The sequence below is a fragment of the Macaca nemestrina genome, chromosome 4, assembly GCF_043159975.1.
Source record: "Macaca nemestrina isolate mMacNem1 chromosome 4, mMacNem.hap1, whole genome shotgun sequence".
NCBI classification, from domain to species: Eukaryota; Metazoa; Chordata; class Mammalia; order Primates; family Cercopithecidae; genus Macaca; species Macaca nemestrina.
Genome location: NC_092128.1, coordinates 95,823,249 through 95,843,555, shown reverse-complemented (window position 1 = coordinate 95,843,555; position 20,307 = coordinate 95,823,249). Strand labels below are relative to the sequence as shown.

The 20,307-nt window shown below is 45.2% G+C and overlaps 2 protein-coding genes across 5 annotated transcripts in view; one reads left to right on the top strand and one right to left on the bottom strand.

The window, feature by feature from the left end:
- Window positions 1-84: 84 nt before the first annotated feature.
- On the bottom strand, window positions 85-13,902 carry LOC105475922 (uncharacterized). Its single transcript, XM_071094943.1, has 5 exons — window positions 13,837-13,902; window positions 12,933-12,996; window positions 8,388-8,493; window positions 6,017-6,175; window positions 85-1,864 (listed from the first exon to the last, which is right to left on the bottom strand). Exons 1-5 carry the CDS (start codon window positions 13,900-13,902, stop codon window positions 1,588-1,590), a joined length of 672 nt encoding a protein of 223 aa, XP_070951044.1. The 3' UTR covers window positions 85-1,587.
- The window catches only part of SPMIP4 (sperm microtubule inner protein 4), a 45,690-nt gene continuing 39,205 nt past the window's right edge, over window positions 13,823-20,307 (top strand). For 3 of the 4 annotated variants that reach the window (XM_011731206.3, XM_011731205.3, XM_071094942.1), the window contains exons 1-2: window positions 14,050-14,206; window positions 14,837-14,994. In XM_011731206.3, the coding sequence (XP_011729508.2) occupies window positions 14,861-14,994 (134 nt within the window). In that variant the 5' untranslated portion in view covers window positions 14,050-14,206; window positions 14,837-14,860. Of the gene's footprint in view, window positions 14,207-14,836; window positions 14,995-20,307 lie in introns of all 4 variants that reach the window. The other variant, XM_011731204.3, reaches the window with a different exon arrangement.

Here is a 20,307-nt window from a genome sequence, read left to right as displayed (position 1 = left end):
TGGGCGCCCTGCAGGGCAGACAGGAGCCCATCGCTGGCTCTCCGCCAGAGGCCCCTGACACCCACATCGCTGAGCACCTCTTGCTTGTTGTTATTGAGACTGTCCATGGGCTGCTGGGACTGTCCATTCATCCTGCTCCCTTTGCTATAACAAACGACAGCAGAATTCAGCATCATTCAAAATCATCAGACACAGAGACACAAGGCTCTCGTGATACCAACACTTATCCAGGCCCGACCACACAGACACTGTACTGGGGTGCACTTTATGTTTCAGGTAGAAATCACCCCACATTTTGTGAGGATACCAAGGCAGAGCACACCTGGGTCCCCGAGTCACCTGGCCCTCCCAAGGTGGGTCCTGAATGGGCTTGGTGATGGGAGTTGGATCTGGGACAAACGTGAGTTTGGTTTGTGACACAGAGATGGTGAGGGCACTCTTCCTCACACATGTAAAGGGTTTGTTTGAAAAGCGTAAGTCAAATCCATTCCACAACCTAGACAGCTGCTTCCTCAAAAGGGGCAAAGATTGCTGCTCATTATTTCATGACCAGCACCTCTCCTGGTGAGATGGGGGAGACACGGGTACTGGGAACAGGAAGTCCCAGGCGTTATTTACTGTGTTTTCCCATGGTTGTGGTTGGCTGAAAACACAAGATCTTTGTGACCCTGACCTTAGCAACAGTACTATCACCTCCCTCGGTACATGACATCGTGGTCAGGCTGACAACACGGAGCTCTGACTCTGGTGATCTTGTTTTATTCAAGAGGTCATCTGTGTGCCACAAGACAGGTGGGACAGCCATGAGAAAGGACACCAGGAAGAGGCCGATAACTAACCAAAGGCAACATGCTTTCCACAGTGCTGGCACTGGGACGGTGGCCCTCTGAAAAACAACATCCTCCAAATCATAACATCCACGTCTCAACCCTCAGAACCTGAGACTGGGACCTCATTTGTGAAAAGTCTTTGCAGCTGGAATCAAGGTAAGGATGTCGAGATGAGATACTCCTGGAATGATCTGCCTGGGCCCCAAATCCAATGACCACTGTTTCTGACAGCAGAGGGAGATTGGACACACACTCAGAGGAGCCAGCCGTGTGACCAGGAAGCCAGGGAAGGGACATGGCCACAGAAGTTACATATGGAACCACCGGCAGCTGGAGGCTGTCTAGGGTCAGACAAAGGGTCTAGGGAGGAATGGAATCCCCCTAGACCCTTTGTAGGAAGTGGGGCCCTGCCAACCCCTTGATTTCAGATTTCCGACCTCTAGAACTGTGAGAAAATTAATTTCTGTGGTTCTAAGCTTCCAAGTTTTTGGTCGTTTGTCACAGATCTGTAGGAAACTCGTATGTGTCTCACACATTAGTGAGCAGCATGGTATTCTGGAGGCTTAAATTCCAAGGGCCCCACGATATTACAGATCTGAAAAGGAAAATGCAATCTACAACTGCAAAAGCAACGATGTCTATCTGTACTTCAACACCTGTTCCACCAATTAAAGTGCTGACTTCTCGCTGTGATCCCACCTGACTTTGCCAGTTTGAAAGTGGATCAAAAATTGTTAGAGAAACATTCAAAGCAAAATCAGTATATCTGGCAAAAACAACTCATTAAAGTGTGTCTTATCTTAAGATCAGGATAAATAGGTTTTTGGAAGGTGGGGTTTATATTAATATCAACAGTTATCTTATCACAGGAGCTCCGAGCGGGGTTCCTGTCCTGACCACAGCCCCTCCAGACACAGAACAGGCCAACACCCCCACCTAGACCTGGAGGCCATGAAAGGGGCCATGTCCAGCTCCAGGGGAAAGAACATGTACGTGGCGATCTTCTGTCACAGCTTGGCTGAGTGTTCAAATCACTGCAGAAACAGGAAAAAGGCAGAGAAGAGGAAAGAAGAACAGAAATGTCACTGGAGACTTCAGGGGCTTCCTTCAATAACATGTGTCTGTGTATCTCATTGTATTTTATGGAATTGCCTTTTAGCTACATCTAGAATTACAGATTCCATAACAATGATAACCCATGCAAGTCCTCTTTTACAGGGTTCCAGTCAAGGCTTCAAATGATGGAATTGTTCCGTGATAACACCAAGGGTACAAAAAGTAATTTCACAGCAAACCCAGCAAAGCATAGACAAGCAAAGATCCACGACCCGTAGCAGAATAAATAAACAATTTGTTTCTTTCACCAGACAGAAGACAGTCTTTTGCCTAGATCAGGAGTCACGCATTCCAGGCAGTGAGCTAGGAATGGGTGCTTTCCACATTTAAAGAGTTGTAAAATGAAACAAAGAACATGCAACAGAGATTGTGTGATCGCATGTGGCCCGTGGAGCCTGGTATCTTCACAGTCTGGGCCTTTAGACAAAGAGCTTGCCAACTCCTGGACTGGATCTGAATGCTGAGGGCCTTCGTTCTAAAATAAAAGAACAACGTAAAATCTGAGGTGGGAGTAGCTGGAGGAATTTGGGTAGAAGTAATAAAAACGTCACAACCACTCCCTCACAACCACTCCCCTCCCCTAGAAGAGTAGCTCACATCCTACTTTCACTGTAAGACCACTGCTTTTGTTTACCACAGCACAGAGAGAAGGACAATTCACTCACACCCTCTTGTTTCCTCTGTGTTCTTGCTGACTTGCTGCAATTATAAAAAATGTTGGCCAGGCGTGGTGGCTCACGCCTGTAATCCCAGCACTTTGGGAGGCCGAGGCAGGCAGATCACCGGAAGTCAGGAGTTCAAGACCAGCCTGGCCAACATGGCGAAACCCCATCTCTAATAAAACAAAAATTAGCCAGGCATGGTGGTGCACGTCTGCAATTCCAGCTACTCAGGAGGCTGAGGCAGAAAAATCGCTTGAACCCAGGAGGCAAAGGTTGCAGTAAGCCGGATCGCGCCACTGTACTCCAGCATGGGTGAAAGAGTGAGACTGTGTCTCAAAAAACAACAACAACAAACAAAAAAAAAAACTCTGCACATCAAACCAAACCAAGAGGCTGCAAGTTGTACTATGGGCTAAAAATCGAGTCTGCCACTAGAGTTGGCTTTCTGGAAAACCAACTATTTTGAGATAGGAACAGGCTACGATGGGCAGTTTCTTCATGTTGAGCTGATCCGTGGACTCCTGGTAGTTATGGCAATCACTGTGCTTGATCTTGGCACTGCTGCCCTAGTACTCTGGTCTGGTGAATCTACAAGGTGTTTTAAAAAGATAGGAGTGGTAAGGGAGATGTGAGAGACAGGAAAAAGTGAGGAAAGGGGTATTTTATCTCTTTCAATAGGTTGATTTTTCCTACCAAAAACACCCACATATAACTATGAATGGTTACAATTTCACAATGAAAAAAAGAGAAATGTTTCCACCTTTGCTGCCTATCTCTTTAGAGAATATTGATCATAAATGTTTTGTTTCAGGGAAAGAGCTGGGGAAATGATAATAATGTTCTAAGTACCACATGACCCAGCAGTCAAATTTGAGCCAGAAAAATGAAAACTAATGTTCACACAAAAACTGTCCACAAATGTGTACCACGGTGTTACTCATAATCATCACAGAACTGGAAACAACCTCATTTCTTCCCATGGATGAATAAAGAAACTGTGGAACACCTGTACCATGGAACACAAGTCAGCAGCGAAAAGGAAGAAACTACTGACCGCAGCCGCACCCTGGATGCATCCTCAGAGAGTTATCATGAGCAAGAAAAGCCAACCCAAAGGGCTCCCTGTTGTATGATTCAGTTGACATGACATTCTGGAAATGTCAGGTTTATGGAAATGGAGAAGGAGTCCCCGATGGCTGGGGTTACAGAGCGAGTGGTGAGGAAGGAGGTGATGAAGATGCTGGGTACTTTCTGCATGAATGTCTCTGTATCCCGGCTAGGGCGCCACACCACAGCACCGCAGGATGTCACCATCAGGGAACCAGGACAAGGGGCAGCAGATTGCTTCTTACAACTGTATGTGAATCTATAATGATCTCAACATGAGCAGTTTAATGTAGAGAGACGAGAGGTCTGGGAAAGGTAATTTCCTGACGGTGCAGAGGCAAGAAGTAGGAGGGCTATGTTAGAAGTGCATCTGGCACAGGTGGCAGCTGCCACCAACAAAACCCACGGAACAGATGATTCAACAAAGCACACATCAAATTTTAAAGCTGAAACACTAGCAAAAATCTCAATCTTTTCACAGCCAGGTATGGAAAGCCTTTGTTTATGGTTTGGAAATTCTGCCATCTCACCTAGGGCAAGATGAAAAGACCCCCGGGCAAAGTGGCACCTGTTTCCTTGCTAGCTTTGGGATCTGTTCTCCACAAGACTCAAAAGGAGCCTTTGCTTGTAATAATACAAAGTGAGGAAGGGCGCGCTCTCCCTCTCCTCCACCTTCCCAGGAGCCAGCACCATGCCAGGTCTCTCCTAACAACACAGGCTTCCTACACATTGTAGTTTGTGAAGTGCGGTTTCTCCTTCATGGCCTACCATTTTAGGAATGCTTTTTTTTTTTTTTTTTTTGAGATGGAGTCTCACTCTGTTGCCCAGGCTGGCATGCAGTGGCACAGTCTCGGCTCACTGCAACCCCCGCCTCCCAGGTTCAAGTGATTCTCCTGCCTCAGCCTCCCGAGTAGCTGGGATTACAGGTGCCTGCCACCACACCTGGCTAACTTTTTGTATTTTTAGTAGAAGCAGGGTTTCGCCATGTTGGCCAGGCTTGTCTCGAACTCCTGACCTCGTGATCCACCTGCCTCGGCCTCCAAAAGCACTGGGATTACAGGAGTGAGCCACTGTGCCTGGCCAACACTTTCACTTTATTGGAATTTATGACGAAGTTTAATTTAGTTGCAAAGGCCTTCTTTAAGAAGGTTTTGGTTTCCATCGTTTATTTACTAGTTTTCTGAATTTAGAACGTGATACCCCATTTTATTATGTGGACTTAGTGTTACAAAGTTGATGCTTTCAAAATTCTAAACATGCAAACTTTTGGCAGGGCACAGTGGCTCATGCCTGTAATACCAGCATTTGGGGAGGCTATGTTGAAAGGATCACTTGAGCTCAGAAGTTCAAGGCCAGTCTGAGCAATGTGGCAAGACTCTATCTCGACCAAAAACAAAGAAAAACTTTTTTAATCACAAAATTATCTGGGCATGGTGGCACACACCTGTGGTCCCAACTACTGGGGAGGCTGAGGCAAGAGGATGGTGTGAGCCCAAGAGATTGAGGCTGCAGTGAGCTATGATCATGCCACTGCACTCCAGCCTGTGCAACAGAGCAAGACCCTACCTCAAAAAATAAAATAAACATGCAACTTTGGTCCTGTTGACTATGCAGCCAGACAGAAACCAAAAGCTTATACCTCTTCTAAGGAATACTTCCACTCAACAAGGACTCTTCTGTATTACCTTTAATTAATGCAAATAAAACAAGGACTATAAAACACTAGACAAAGTTTAGGAAGGTTTTCTGCTCCTTTTACAATTGTATGCTACGGCTACTTAAATACATTAAAAAAAAAAAAAAAAAAAAAAAAACGCTTCCTAAATCTTATTACTTATCCCAAATAAAGCAGTAAATGAACAATTTCAAAAATGGCCCTAAGCACAGAACATCACAACTAAGTTTTAATCACGTGTAGGGAAGGCTGTGGACCACAGGGAGAGAGCTGGACGTTTCTCAGCTCACACTCCAGGGTCGGTGTCTACTACAAAGGCTAAAGGAGCATCCAGTTTGGCCCTCAACTCATTTACATGAGGAGGTTGGAATATCAGCTGCTGACAGCAACATCCGGCACTGTGCAAAACTGGGGAACAGAAATATCAGCTGCTGACAGCAACATCCGGCACTGTGCAAAACTGGCCAAAACAGAAGACAAACTAGCCAATCCAGGCTAGTGCTGCATCTTTGCTCAGGCTGTGTCCTGGGCATGTAAAAGAAAAGCCCTCTTTTGGTTCTGATCAAGTACAGCCTTCCTGCCAGGAAGACGAGCCCCTTCCATGTGGGTGCAGGCAGGCTTCTCACCTTCGAGGCAGTCCATGATTGTGGTGATTCCCAGACACGTGGCTTTCCTTGTTCGCCATGCTGCCCTTGCTCCCTGGGCTCAGGGGCCAGAATGGGGTGGAACAGCTGGGCAGATCCAAGCTGATGTCCCAGAAGGGGTCTATGGTAGTGGAGACACTGCTGGAAGCAAAGAGAGGGAACAATGCCCGTGAGGACTGATGCCCTCCCAGCTCCAGAGGCATCCTGGGGAGGAGGCTGCGCCCACACCCCTTCCCCATAGTGCCCTTTGTCTCAGGGACACTTGGGACTTGGGATCAAGAGCAGCAGTGCTCATACCCGACCTGTCTTGGCTCCCAAGGTGGCCCTGGGGAGGGATGTGTGTGAACCCTGAAGCCAAGGGCTGCTCCTCAAGCAAGGGCTTCCCAGCCTGGAGACCATCATAGTCACTAAAGGGCTTTGGAAGAGGATAAACTCATGGGCCCCATCAGAGGCTCTGAATCCACCGGTCTATTTTACAGCTGCATCTGGAACCTGGGGCCTGCGATCTAGGTGACACTGGAGACTTCCTTGCACACTTCACAGAGAGTGTGCTCCAGCCAGGCTGGACTTTTTTTCTTTCTTTTTTTGATAGAGTCTCATTCCATCACCCAGGCTGGAGTGCAGTGGTGCCATCTTGACTCACTGCAGCCTCCGCCTCGTGGGTACAAGTGATTCTTCTGCCTCAGCCTCCCGAGTAGCTGGGATTACAGGTGCCCGCCACCACGCCCGGCTAATTTTTTGTATTTTTAGTAGAGACGGGGTTTCACCATGTTGGCCAAGCTAGTCTTGAACTCCTGACCTCAAGTGATAGGCCTGCCTCGGCCTCCCAAAGTGCTGGGATTACAGGCGTGAGCCACTGCGTCCAGCCCCCAGCTGGACATTTTTTTTTTTATACTTTAAGTTCTAGGGTACATGTGCACAATATGCAGGTTTGTTACATATGTGTACATGTGCCTTGTTGGTGTGCTGCACCCATTAACTCACCATTCACATTAGGTATATCTCCTAATGCTATCCCTCCCCCCACCCCCTCCCCACAATAGGACCCGGTGTGTGATGCTCCCCTTCCTGTGTCCAAGTGATCTCATTGTTCAATTCCCACCTATGAGTGAGAACATGCGGTATTCGGTTTTCTGTTCTTGTGATAGTTTGCTGAGAATGATGGTTTCCAGCTGCATCCATGTCCCTACAAAGGACACAAACTCATCCTTTTTTATGGCTGCATAGTATTCCATGGTGTATATGTGCCACGTTTTCCAGCTGGACATTTAATGCTGCATTTCACAAGGCCAGTTCCTTGCTAGAGATTTATTTGACAACACTAAAAACAAAAACTCACAGACTGGGAAATTTGCTCTCGATATTTATACAAGATTTAAATCTGAGACAATTTCCTGCTGACGGAATTCAGTAGTTGAGGGTCAGCAAGGAGGTCTAAACTGCTCAGAGCAAACTCGGTTCCTGATGCTTAGAGCCAAGGCCTCTAACGGTCTATGCTCCTTACAGAAAATTGCATCCGTGACACAGCCAGCAGTGGCCTTTCCCATTTTTCACTGGTCTTATGCAGATTGCAGGTGGCAATCCATTATGGGTTCTGAAATCGTTTTAGTGGATCATGTCCAGGGTTTTTAAAACTTCAACTGCAGTAAAGAACAGAGCCAGGCACCGTGACGCACACCTGTAGTCCCAGCTACTTGGGAGGCTGAGGTGAGAGGATTGCTTGAGCCCAGGGGTTCAAGGCCAGCCTGGGCAACGTAAGACCCCATGCCTAAAAATAAAACAAAACCCAGCAGCGTGCACTAAGGTTGGTTGAGAGGGTTCCTCTAATCTAACAAAACAGTAGATTGTTCCTGCACTCAATGCTTGGAGTTGTAAGCAAAGACCGCACCTCAAAAGAATTAGGGCCGCTACATAGAGAAAATGGAACAGGAAACCATAAAATAATGAGAACTAACACACTTCAAAGCACATATGTAAATAATCTGCCATACGTGATCCACCCCTTCTTGAAGGGGGTTATTTTCTGTTTGTTTGTTTCCTGGTCAAGGACTAAAAGAAGAGAAATGTTGGGGGAAGCTTCCAAGAACATACTACCGGCTGTGGACAACACCAAGACCTCCACACAGAGGTCTCACATCCCACCGGGACACCTGCCCCAGGATCTCCCCAACAGGAGGCACCTCTACCCCATGACCTTCGCTCTCAGGGTGTCTGTTAACCATTTCTCTTGTAGCCTCCTTAAAGACCTCTCAGAGCACACACAGTTCTGGAGACTGGCAGCTCTAGAGACTGGGAGATGTCAGCACAGCCCCGGAGGGTTTCAATGCCACGAAGCACACGGCCTGTCACTTACTGGCAGACTTGGCAGGTGATGTCCAACTGCAGCCCACCAGTGAAGATCTGATCTATGACGCAGCTGCAGTGTTTGGGGTTGTTGGCCTTCTTCCTGTTGTCGTCACCTGGGGACAGAGCACGGCTCTGGGATTAACGTCTGTGTGCTCCAAAGATGGGGAGTCTCCAAGGGAAGAGCACGTTCACCCAGCAGAGACCCGAGGAACCCTGGGCCGATGCTTTAAAGGGCCACATGAGGCCGGGCGTGGTGGCTCTCGCCTGTAATCCCAGCACTTTGGGAGGCCAAGGCGGGCGGATCATGAGGTCAAGAGATCGCGACCATCCTGGCCAACATGGTGAAACCCTGTCTCTACTAAAAATACAAAAATTAGCTGGGCGTGGTGGCACGTGCCTGTGGTCCCACCTACTCAGGAGGTTGAGGCAGGAGAATCGCTTGAACCTGGGAGGCAGAGGCTGCAGTGAGCCAAGATCGCACCACTGCACTCCAGCCTGGTGACAGAGCGAGACTCTGTCTCAAAACAAAACAAAAAAGCCACGTGAGGACACTCCTCATTTCAGCAGAGGGTCTCCTCATTATTTTAACGTGATGAGAAATCACAGCACTTGGATTTGTAATGTTTCTTTTTCTCATTCCCTAAGAAGAGACACATAGCTTCAATCTTGCCAAGAAAGCCCTCATAATACCCAAATGACTGAGTATAGGGTAACTGAGCACCTTTTTCATATAGAGAATGATTGAGTCAATATTTTTCTGGTAAGACAGCTAAACATATGGTGGGCCAGGTACACCCAAGGAAGCCCCTACAACCTCCCTCCCTGACTAGGTGTCACGGTGCCCTGAGTGCAGAATGCGACACCGCAGGATGCTCTGGAACTGTCCTCATCAGCTGGAGCCCCCGGGGGACAGCATGTCTTCCTGTTAGTTGCATCTGGAAGTGCCATGCCCACCCTCTCTATCCAATACACGTTTAATTCATATCTGTGTGTGTGGGTAAGTGAAGAAGAAACTTAAGTAGTGGAACTTAATACCTAATGTGGAATACATATTCTACATAACTTCACTCAACTAGACAGTAGGGATAGTGCATGGGGCCGTCTGTTTATAGGTCACAGTTCAAAGATGTTGAATCATGACAGAGGAAGAGAGACTGATCACTGAGTCTTCTGAGCAGAGGTTTAAGATTAGAAAGAAAAATGCTACCCAGAAGGAACTCAAATTCATGGGACAAAATGTTAGAATATCCATGTAGGAAGATGCAAAGAAAGATAAATGGAAAGATGCCATGGAGGTCACAAGGACAAACAACTGCATGTAACCAAGGGCACATGGCCAGGTCACCTTGCTAAAGGGTTTCGACGATCATGTTTCTAAATGGAAGAATCTTACATTTCTTTTCAGACATTTCCAAGGGGATGAAATCAGAAGCACAAGAATCTTGGTTAGGAGACTGTGGACCGCTACAGCAAGAGTGCTGGCCCCAGTCAAGCACTTACCTCACTGATTACAACTGTCCACGGCTCCATGTCCCCATAGACTGTAGGTGCTAGGACAACCCCTGATGCATTCTAGGTAACTGGTAACTGTTTACTAAATAGCACATTTTATAAATGTGTGCATCAACGTCACTTCAGTGTTCACTACTAAATGACCACCTCGTTCCTTAGCTACTCAAGCCAAAAATAATAATAATATTATTATTGTTTTTCACATAGTAAATTTTTTATTGGAGGGGGAGAACATCTAAAATTTACATTCTTAGAAAAATTTTAGTATGCAACACAATATTTTGAATTATAATCCTTGTGCTGCACATTATATTTCTAGGCCTATTTAATCGATCATAGTTGGCACGACTACAACCATAAAGACTGTTGAGATTACAATGCTCTTTACAAATAACTCTATTCAAGAAAAAAATTGAAATGACACCCACAAAAAAAGCTGATTGCATTTTTATAATAAACAACAATGAAAGAAAGATAATATGTTTTGAGAAGAATTTAAAGTACTGAACTTAGGTTAAATTATTTAATACAAAAAAGTATTAAAGTGTCACCCTCATTTGTAATTTAAAGCCAGCAGAATATACATACTTCTAATTGTCATCCTACTAAGAAGATACATATACTGAAATCAACAAAGTTTTAAGTTCTTCAGTTTTTAAAGATGCATAGTTTAACATTACTGAGACACTTTCCAACACATCTTCTAAGCAAGGCACCAGACTCCAAATTTTTTTTTTCACTTAAAAAATATTCACTGGGCTGGGTGCATGACTCACGCCTGTAATCCCAGCACTTTGGGAGGCCGAGGCGGATGGATCACCTAAGATCAGGAGTCTGAGACCAGCCTAGCCAACGTGGCAAAAACCCATCCGTGGCAAAAACCCATCTCTACTAAAAATACAGAAAATTAGCCAGGCGTGGTGGCGAGTGCCCGCAATCCCAACTACTTGGGAGGCTGAGGCAGGAGAAGTGCTTGAACCAGGGAGGCAGAGGTGGCAGTGAGCCGAGATCATACCACTGCACTCCAGCCTGGGCGACGGAGACTCTGTTTCAAAAAAAAAAAATCATTTTACTAGTCTCTTCATTCATTTTACTGGTCTCTATAACAGATTTGAAGGAAAGTTTATAGACTGTAAGTCATGCTTTCTGTTATTATCTACCTCCTACTTATTCTTTACCTGAAGGTGAAATGTCTAACTGTGACTTGGAACTGTCGTCGACCCACAGTATTCTAAGCATATATTATTTTCATTACCAAATTTCATCTTCCCAGCCTGAAGGACTACTAGCAAACTGAGGTGGTGACAAGATTGACATGTGAGAAGTCAAAAGAAGGCAATCTGAGGTTACTGACCCCCTGGCCATGTTATACCTAAGAAGTCAGTCACTTGAGCATCCCTGGGTAGGAGGCTACTGTGTGTTGTTGAGGTCACATCCACATCACCTGCTGGCTGAGATGGAGTGAGTTAAATCACAAAAGTTAAGAGTAAAGAGTGTTGGTCAAACGAATAGACCTAATCCTGATATCCCTGAGAATTTCAGATGGAGAAGCATTTTCAAAGAAAACAATTGTTTCACAATGATCTGGACAATGAATTTTTCTTGCCTGTAAATTTTATTTGAAAAATGATAAGGATAAAAATAATTACATTTTTCTTCCTTTTACACTTATTTGACCTAAAATAAAATTTCAAAACCCCTAGAACCTGGAGGCTATCACTACATATCCTGATCATTTAACCTGGAGTTGACATACCTTCTCTGGTGTCACCACCATCCATGTACATACATGGCTAATGATGCATCTTCATCATATGCCTCTGATTAAATCTATCATGCTCAGTTACTCCTCCCAGGAAGAATCAAGCCACAGGAAAATAGGACTAAGGCTGAGGATGAGAAAAGGGTGAAGTATGGAAAGTACTGGAAGACTGGGGACATGAAGTGGGCTGGGGAGACAAGGAATTTAATGGGAGATCCTGAACACACAGGAGCAGAAAAGGGGCAAAAGCTTACAATGAACTACCAGAAATTGGAGGGGAAATAAAGATGTCAAAGATAAAAGCCAATTTCACCTAATGCACAACTGTCTCCAGCAAGATCTACTCCTCCAGGCTTAGTGGGCAGTTAACTATTGGAAGGTTGGCAGAGATGCGGGAACTAAGAAATAAACCAAGACTACAAAATTACCACTGTGCCTACTTCAATACACCTTTCTTCCCCCACTCCAGGTAACACTCACATAGAAAGCACAGCACAAAATGAATGCTCACTGGTTGGTTAGTAAAAAGTTGTAAAGTAGGCAGATAATGGGAAAGGCACCATCGTACTGTTACCAAGCAAAGGAGGCTGGCTGCCCGAGGCACTGGAAGTCAATACTGTAATACTGGGTTTTTGATAAAATAAAAACTGTTATTGCATGTCAACCAACAAAGAAATAGGAAGTCCAGCTCAAATCTGTCTCCCTGTGCTGGCGTTAGGGCAATTATTAGAAATGGTTTTGAGTGTGGATTCCGGGATTAGCAGGTGCGTGGTGGAAGGAAAGAGGAAGTCTGGGAAGTCCTTGGGCATGTGCTCCTGTCTCTTCATGCTACCTAAGGGTTCCACCTGCAAATTCAGTGAGGAGTTAGTATGAAACATGCCATAGAAATTCAGCTGTAAGGTCAGCAAGCTGGGTCTGTGCAGACTCTAGATGGCCTTATAGGTTCCAATGGATTTCAGCCAGTTTTATTAACCTACAAGCCCAGGCATTTCAGCATTTCAGCAATTTGTTTATTTTATCTGCCATCCTGTAAACTCAAGAATTTCTATGACTGTTTTCTTTAACTCTTTGGCACACAGTTTCAACACCCTTCTTCTCAGAGGTTGTCATTCTCACCCTCACCTTCTGGTTCTTGCAGGCTCAGTTCTAGCCTCCCACATTGTATTAGTTTTTTCTCACAATGCTATAAAGAACTGCCCAAGACTGGGTAATTTATAAAGGAAAGAGGTTTAGTTGACTCACAATCTCACGTGACTGGGGAGGCCTCAGGAAACTTACAATCATGGCAGAAGGCCAAGGAGAAGCAGTCACCTTCTTCACAAGGCGGCAGAAAGGAGAAGTGCTGAGAGAAGGGGAAAGAGCACCTTATAAAACCATCAGATCTCGTGAGAATTCACTCACTATTGCGAGAACAACATGGGGGAAGCTGCCCCCATGATCCAATTACTTCCACCTGGTTTCTCCTTTGACATGCGGGGATTATGGGGATTACAATTCAAGATGAGATTTGGGTAGGGACACAAAGCCTTACCATATCACACATGTCATACATAGAGCCTAACCTCCCCACATCCCATTCCTTGATGGGGTGTGGGGGGCAAGTGGGGAGGGGGGTGACATCCCTGTTCACAGCCATCACAGGAAGTCATGACCCTGTAGGTGCAGAGACGTGGCTCACATTTGTATCTTTTGGGGAAAACTGAGATAATCAAGGTGGGGCTAGGGTCTGGGGACGAGGCAAGTAAAGGACTTTGCCACGTCCGCACCCACCAGGCAAGGAGCAGAGGCTCTGTTAGGGCGCCATGCCAGGGGCTGCAGTTTCAAAATCCTGCAGACTCCACCCTCGATCTGGCCGCACTGTCCTCAATCCTGCGAGGTGACCTGGGGAGGGAGGACAGGTCGCATGCTCCGACCTCACCAGGGACTCCACTGGACCGGAGTTCTTCCTCCGCCCAGTCCACATGAGAACACTCCGTGGCCGCCGGGAGACAGCTTCAGACCTGGAAGCCCTGGAAAAAGAAACTGATATCGCCATCGCCGCTGCCGCTAGAGGGCGCCTGGGGGCGAGGCGCGGGTGGGGCCAGGCGGTGTCCTACAGGAGGCAGGGCGGCGAGCCGAGAGGGGCGGGGCAAGAGGCCGGGAGGCGGGGCCAGCGGCCGCAAGGCGGAAGAGACCCTCTCACCTCCGACACCGCGCTTCTCGCTGTCTTCACTCTCAGTACCTCTTCGCGTTCTTGCCAGTGCCGCATCGCTGGGCTGGCTGCCTCCGAGGTCTCTAAGAGCCGCCTACCGCGCCCCGCCCGCCACCCGGCAGCCCCCAGCCCCTCAAGGACGCATCACTTAGTGCCGCGGTCACGGCTACCGTCACAAGCGCCCCCAGCCCCACCCTACCCCGGCCTGCCCGCCGTCCTTCTCCCGCCCCCGCCCCTGCCTGCCAGCTCCACCGGGCCGCAGGTGCGGACGACCTCAAAATTCCTCGGCCCGCGAAGGCCGCCAGCTGCAGGGAGCAGAGGGGAGGCGCGGTCCCGCAGCGCCCCCAGACTCATGTCCCAGGTGTGTCCAGACCCCCGAGGCACCGCTCGCAGGGCGATGACAGCCCGCGAGGCTCGGCCTCGGCCCCCGGCACCCTTGGTCCCAGCTACGCCGCCTCCTGGTCTTCCCCCAAGTCCGAGGGAGAGGTGGGATTCTCCCCGACGCAGTGGAAACCTGGAATCCCTTTTAGGGTCCCGTTCGTGCTGCACCCTTGACTCCACCATCTGCAAACGGATTCTTGTCCGGAATCCCCGAAGCCTTTAGGACAGCTCTTATTCTCTTGAATGAAGAGTCTCTAATTTTCGGAAAGACCACAGGCTAAAAGTCAACTGAGTTTTCTTGAATAGTTATAGTTAAATTTGAGGCAGGAATTGAATTTCAGTTGATAGCCACAAAGCGGACTGGTACGAACCTACTGGATGGTCATTGTGGTGACTACTTGGAGGCACCTTCCACTTTGTGGATTTGTTTCAGTTGAAATTCATTTCCATAGAACTTATTTAGGTCTTTATTACTGATTTGACCGCTTTCAATGCAGAGGGAAGCCTGTGATTTCTGTGCAGCGTCAGGTTGAACAATTTAACAGTGTAAAATGTGTTTTCTGCCTGCTTTGAGTGGACAAGCCAAATGTCCCCTCCTTTACTTTTCCAGGTTGTGCCTTTTTAGCCAAGAAGCATGGAGGTCATTCACGGCAGGCCCTACTGTTGCAGGGAGCTTGAAGGAGCTGACATACTGTCCAACACCTTTTACTCTAATGAATTGCACACCCCCCTCCAAACGACTACTCGCCCAACTGCCTCAGAGGACAGGTAAAACAAAAACTAGAAAAAGCAAAAAAGAAAAAGCAGTTTTAATGTATTAGTGTATTTTATTATGTGATGAAAAACATGTATTGTTCTGGGGCTCTTCTGTTTTTTGTTTGTTTGATTTTGAGACGGAGTCTCACTCTTGTCACTCAGGCTGGAGTGCAGTGGTGTGATCTCGACTCACCCGGACCTCTGCCTCCCAGGTTGAAGTGATTCTCCTGCCTCACCTTCCAGCGTATCTGGGATTACAGGCATGCTCCACCATGCCCAGCTAATTTTTTTGCATTTCTAGTAGAGACAGGGCTTCACTATGTTGGCCAGGCTGGTCTCAAACTCCTGACCTCAAATGATCCACCCACCTCGGCCGCCCAAAGTGCTGGGATTACAGGCGTGACCACTGCACCGGGCTGGGGCTCTTCTGCTTATCATATCACAGGGAAGGCAAAACGTGGCAATTAACTGAACCGTCAAGTGTCTGTAAGGAACTCGAGAAGTAAGTGGCTGTGTACTATAAAAGCCAGACATCATATTCATCCACTACATTCTAAAATCGTAGAATGGCCCGTTCCTTCATTGGGAAATTAATATGTGGTAATCAAAGACTATTATAAAGAGTACTGTATTGGTTCCCTAACATGCCCTTCTACTGTCTAGAATTTGCTGCTTATAGTTGTGTAAATTTTTGCTTCACCAAATTCCCTGTAGCACATTAATTACACATTATGATTTAATTTATGAAAAGCAGTTTGGTGATTTCTCCAAGAACTCAAAACAGAGTTACCATTTGACCCAGCAATCCCATTATTGGATTCTAAGTTGTTCTTATACGTTGTTCTATCAAAGGAATATAAGTTGTTCTACCATAAAGACACAGGTATGTTCATCGCAGCACTATTCACAATAGCAAAGATATGGAATCAGCCTAAATGCCCATCAATGGTTGACTGGATAAAGAAAATGTGGTACATATACACCATGGAATACTATGCAGCCATAAAAAACGAGATCATGTCCTTTGCAGCAACATGGATGGAGCTGGAGGCCGTTATTCTAAAGCAAACTAACACAGTAACAGAAAACCAAATATCACCTATTCTCACTTATAAGTGGGAGCTAAACATTGAGTACACATGGAGACAAAGAAGGGAACCACAGACACCAAGGCCTACTTGAGGGTAGAGAGAGGGAGGAAGGCGAGGACCAGAAAACTACCTCTTGGGTACTGTGCTTATCACCTGGGTGACAAAATAATTTGTACACCCAACCACTGCAACGTGCAATTTACCCGTATAACAAACCTGCATATGTACCCTTGAACCTAGAAAAAAAGTTTTTAAAAAAAATTACAATGAAAAATATTGCACCTAACATATCTAATGATTACTATGTGTCGGCACTCTACCAAATGCTTTGTATGTAGTAATTCGTTTAATCCTCATGACAACCCTATGAGATAAGTACTACTGTTATCTGCATTTTACATATGAAATAACAGATACACACAAGGAGTTTGCCAAGATCTTAGTGTCAGCATTTCCTCTATTGTATTTACTTGAATCATTTTAAGGAAAGGAAAAGAAAAAAACACCTCAAAACACCTGGACAATGAAAAAATGACTGGTTGTCTGCTTGTTTTGTGGAGTTCTTTTCTTTCTTTTTTTTTTTTTTTTAGACGGAGTCTCGCTCTGTCACCAGGCTGGAGTGCAGTGGCACAATCTCGGCTCACTGCAACCTCCACCTCCTGGGTTCAAGCAATTCTCCTGCCTCAGCCTCCCGAGTAGCTGGGACTACAGGCGCACACCACCACGCCCAGCTAATTTTTTTGTATTTTTAGTAGAAACGGGATTTCACCATGTTGGCCAGGATGGTCTCGATCTGCTGACCTCGTGATCCATCCACCTCAGCCTCCCAATCATTTAAGAATTCTTTAGGAAACCAGACAGGCAGTCACCCAACCTCAGTTTAAACACTTCCAAAAAGGACAGCACTTCCACACCAGGCAGTCCATTCCACTTTTGAATGCTCCTGATTGTTAGATCATTTTCTTTCTAATGAGAACAATTTTTTCCCTTGTAATTTCTGCCTGCTGATTCTGGTTCTTCCCTCTGAAGCTATGCAAATAGTAATTCATCGTCCCATGCTAGCAGCCCTTCAAAATCTGAAGATTCTCTTGGCCCCTCTGAGAGTTCTGTTTGCCAGACTAAACACTGATTCTCACAGATTCAGCTCCTTTTTCTTCTTGCACTTAGCCTTTCACCATCTCGATCAGACTTCCACAGGTCTTCTCCAGTTTACAAACATGCTGTTTATATTAATAAAGAAAAAGAATGATTTTTCCATAATTATAAAACTAACACACATTCCTCATAATGTAGAAATCATAGAAATCTGTAAGGAAAACAAATTCTTTCTGTTTCCAACAGAAAAATTATGAAAATGAGGCACAGGAAAGAAACCCTCTGTACTTCCTTTATCCAGAGATAATAACTACTGTGTTAACATCTTAATATGTGTCCTCTCCAATTTTTTTAAATGTAAAGATCATATTCAACATTTTTTAAATCAATTGCTATTTTCACTTAATGAAAAGAAATATTCTTATATTGGGGGAAGAGGAGCTCTTGTCACTTCTGGGTCAGTCCTGGCTGCCCCTACTCCCTCTACCGTTGACCTGATTCACAAGAGTGGCTTTCAGCCCTTAATTCCCGTTCAGCTCCAAGGGCTATCACATTAGGCAGAGCTTCACTTGAGTCAAATGAAATTCTTAGTGGATTGTGTGTGATCTGGGAATGGGCAGTTGTCCCTGGCTCAAAAACAGCAATGTGAGGTTTTATATTTGGCCTAAAGGAATCCAAGAATTTAGGGCTGCCATGTCTGAATGCACCACCAAAAAGCACTGTCAAAGGCTTCTCACTGAAATGTTGATCCCCTCTACCTAAAAGGTCCTGTAGTTGGTTAGTGATCGACTCCAAAACCCTTTAACTGGCATGAAATTTAAGAGAAGCACATTTTTTGTTAACTGACTATAAAATTCAACACGATATATGGTCAACTATAAACTACAAAAAGGTATTATTTGAAGCTCTATCTAGGTACAACCATGTGTCTGGCTACTAATAACTACAATTTGCTTTCCCTTTTATTTCACGTGAATTATTTCCTTTCACAATCCCCAGACTGAGAAAACCAGGATGATCATGTGTTCTCAAAACCCCTCCTCTTAACCCCCTCTTAAAAAGCCACCAGACAGCTTACAAAAGAGTCTCTTCTCTCAGTGTTAGTGATGGAGCGGCTCTGGGCGGTGTTCGCAGGATACCAGTGGCCCGTCTGTTCTATCATTGCTGAGGCTCACTTCTCCAGACCAGGTGCAGGGTCTGTGGCTCCCAATTTGAATCACAAGGTATCTCAACAGCAAAATAAAACAATACAAAACAGAAAGCCCCTGGTTTTTCAGGATTACCTTCATAATGGTAAGGATGAATGTGAGCCCTAGCATACGTCTGCACTCAGCAGCTTAATTTTCTAAACATGGATATACTTAAAGGGACACTCTTTGTAAATACCGTGATGTATCCAGGTACAACTTAGATCATGTAGGCTGTACCTACAGCTTAGATGCAGCCATCATGGCCCTCACTTGGCAGTTTTAGCAGTGACGCAAAACAATTTCCTCACATCAGCCTACTTTTTTTTTCTTTTCACGATAGGTGAGGTGAATACAAAAATTAGCCAGGTGTGGGGGCTCACACCTGTGGTCCCAGCTACTTGGGAGGCTGAGGTGGGAGGATCACTTGAGCTTAGAGGCAGAGGTTGTAGTATGCCAAGATCACACCACAGCACTCCCGACTGGGCAACAGAGCGAGACCCTGTCTCAAAAATCAAAACAAAATAAAACAAGACAAAAATAGGTGACGCAGTCTAGCTGCCCTGTTACCCAGGACTGGTCTGCAGACAGGGTACTTCAAAATCACCTGAGGAACTTCCTAGAAAGACAGATTCCCAGGCTTCCTCTGTGGACATGCTGACTCCCCAGGTCTGAGGTGGGGCAAGGGAATCTGCATTTTTAAGTTTTTCAGCTTACATTGAGAACTACTGCGCTAGCAGCACTGAAAATGTAAGAAAACCAGGACTACGGTTCTGGCTTACCTGATGACCAAGAGTAAGTTAGTTGTTACACTTTAATGACTTTATTCAAGTGGATTTTTTAGAACAATTATGCTAGCCACTATTTTATATAAACTTGCTTATCTCCATTAAAAATATTAAGTATATAAACAGGTGGTTTTTTGTTCTCATTTCTTCTATTGAAAATTTAAGTGTGGCAGGAACAGCTACTCAAAATCATCAAGATTCCTATCCCCTTTTTCATTCAGCTGACTTCTCCTTACTTCTAGCAAGTTCTCTTAGCTCACAGGGCAAACATATCCATTAAGGAAGTGCCTTGAGAACTGCTTAGGATTTCATTATATAATAGAATTTCATTATAGAATTTGATTATCAGTTCCCATTTTGTTTCTGGATTCACTTTTCGGTTTTCTGACTCTTAAAACATTTTTTTAAATAATAGTTATCTGCCAACTAAAAATGAGGGTTATGTTTATTTCAAGCTTTTCTTTAATCATGCCTCCCAGTAATTACTGGCTAAATTACTGAATTTGGGACTTGATGCACAAAATCTTGTACAGTGACTTTAAAATGAAATATTGGTTCATCTATAGGGAATGTACCTTTTCAAAAACAAGTAAACAATTTTCTATTGCTAGAGATGGTAGCACCAATAATTTGATAATTATTCTCTTTGTTATAGAGATGTATTTTATTTACATTGAGAACTACTGGGCTAGCAGAAAGGGAGAGAGAGGGAGAGATAGAGGGAGAAAGAGGTGAGAGAGACAGTGAGAGAGAGGGGGAGGAAAAGAGGTAGAGAAAAAGGGAAGCGGAGACAGAGAGGAAAAAAGAAAGGTTTAAAATTTCATTAAAATTATTAAAACATAACCCTCATTTTTAGTTGGCAGATAACTATCATTTTTTAAAAATGTTTAAGAATCAGAAAGCAACGAAGTGAATCCAGAAACAAATGGGAGCCTATAATGAAATCCTAAAATTATTACATCCTAAAATGTCAATTTTTATTTTAATTTGGTTCCTTCTCTACAATTCTGTGAGTATTAAGGCTAAGGGGAGGGAGACGTGATACCTTAAAGTAAGAGGGAAATATGACTTATTTATGCATTGTCTTTTATTTTAAATGATTTCCTGCAACTTTCCAGCTTTAGGTGGATGCCAGTCCAAATGATTGATTAGCATTTTCTACCA

What these genes read in the sequence shown, in the direction of transcription:
- LOC105475922 (XM_071094943.1), bottom strand. Translation starts at nt 13,902, where the DNA reads ATGCGGCACTGGCAAGAACGCGAAGAGGTACTGAGAGTGAAGACAGCG. An exon ending in CTTGGCCTTCTGCCATGATT is followed by an intron (nt 8,494 to 12,932) that starts GTAAGTTTCCTG and finishes CTCTGTCCCCAG; the next exon opens with GTGACGACAACAGGAAGAAG. An exon ending in ATCACCTGCCAAGTCTGCCA is followed by an intron (nt 6,176 to 8,387) that starts GTAAGTGACAGG and finishes CTTTGCTTCCAG; the next exon opens with CAGTGTCTCCACTACCATAG.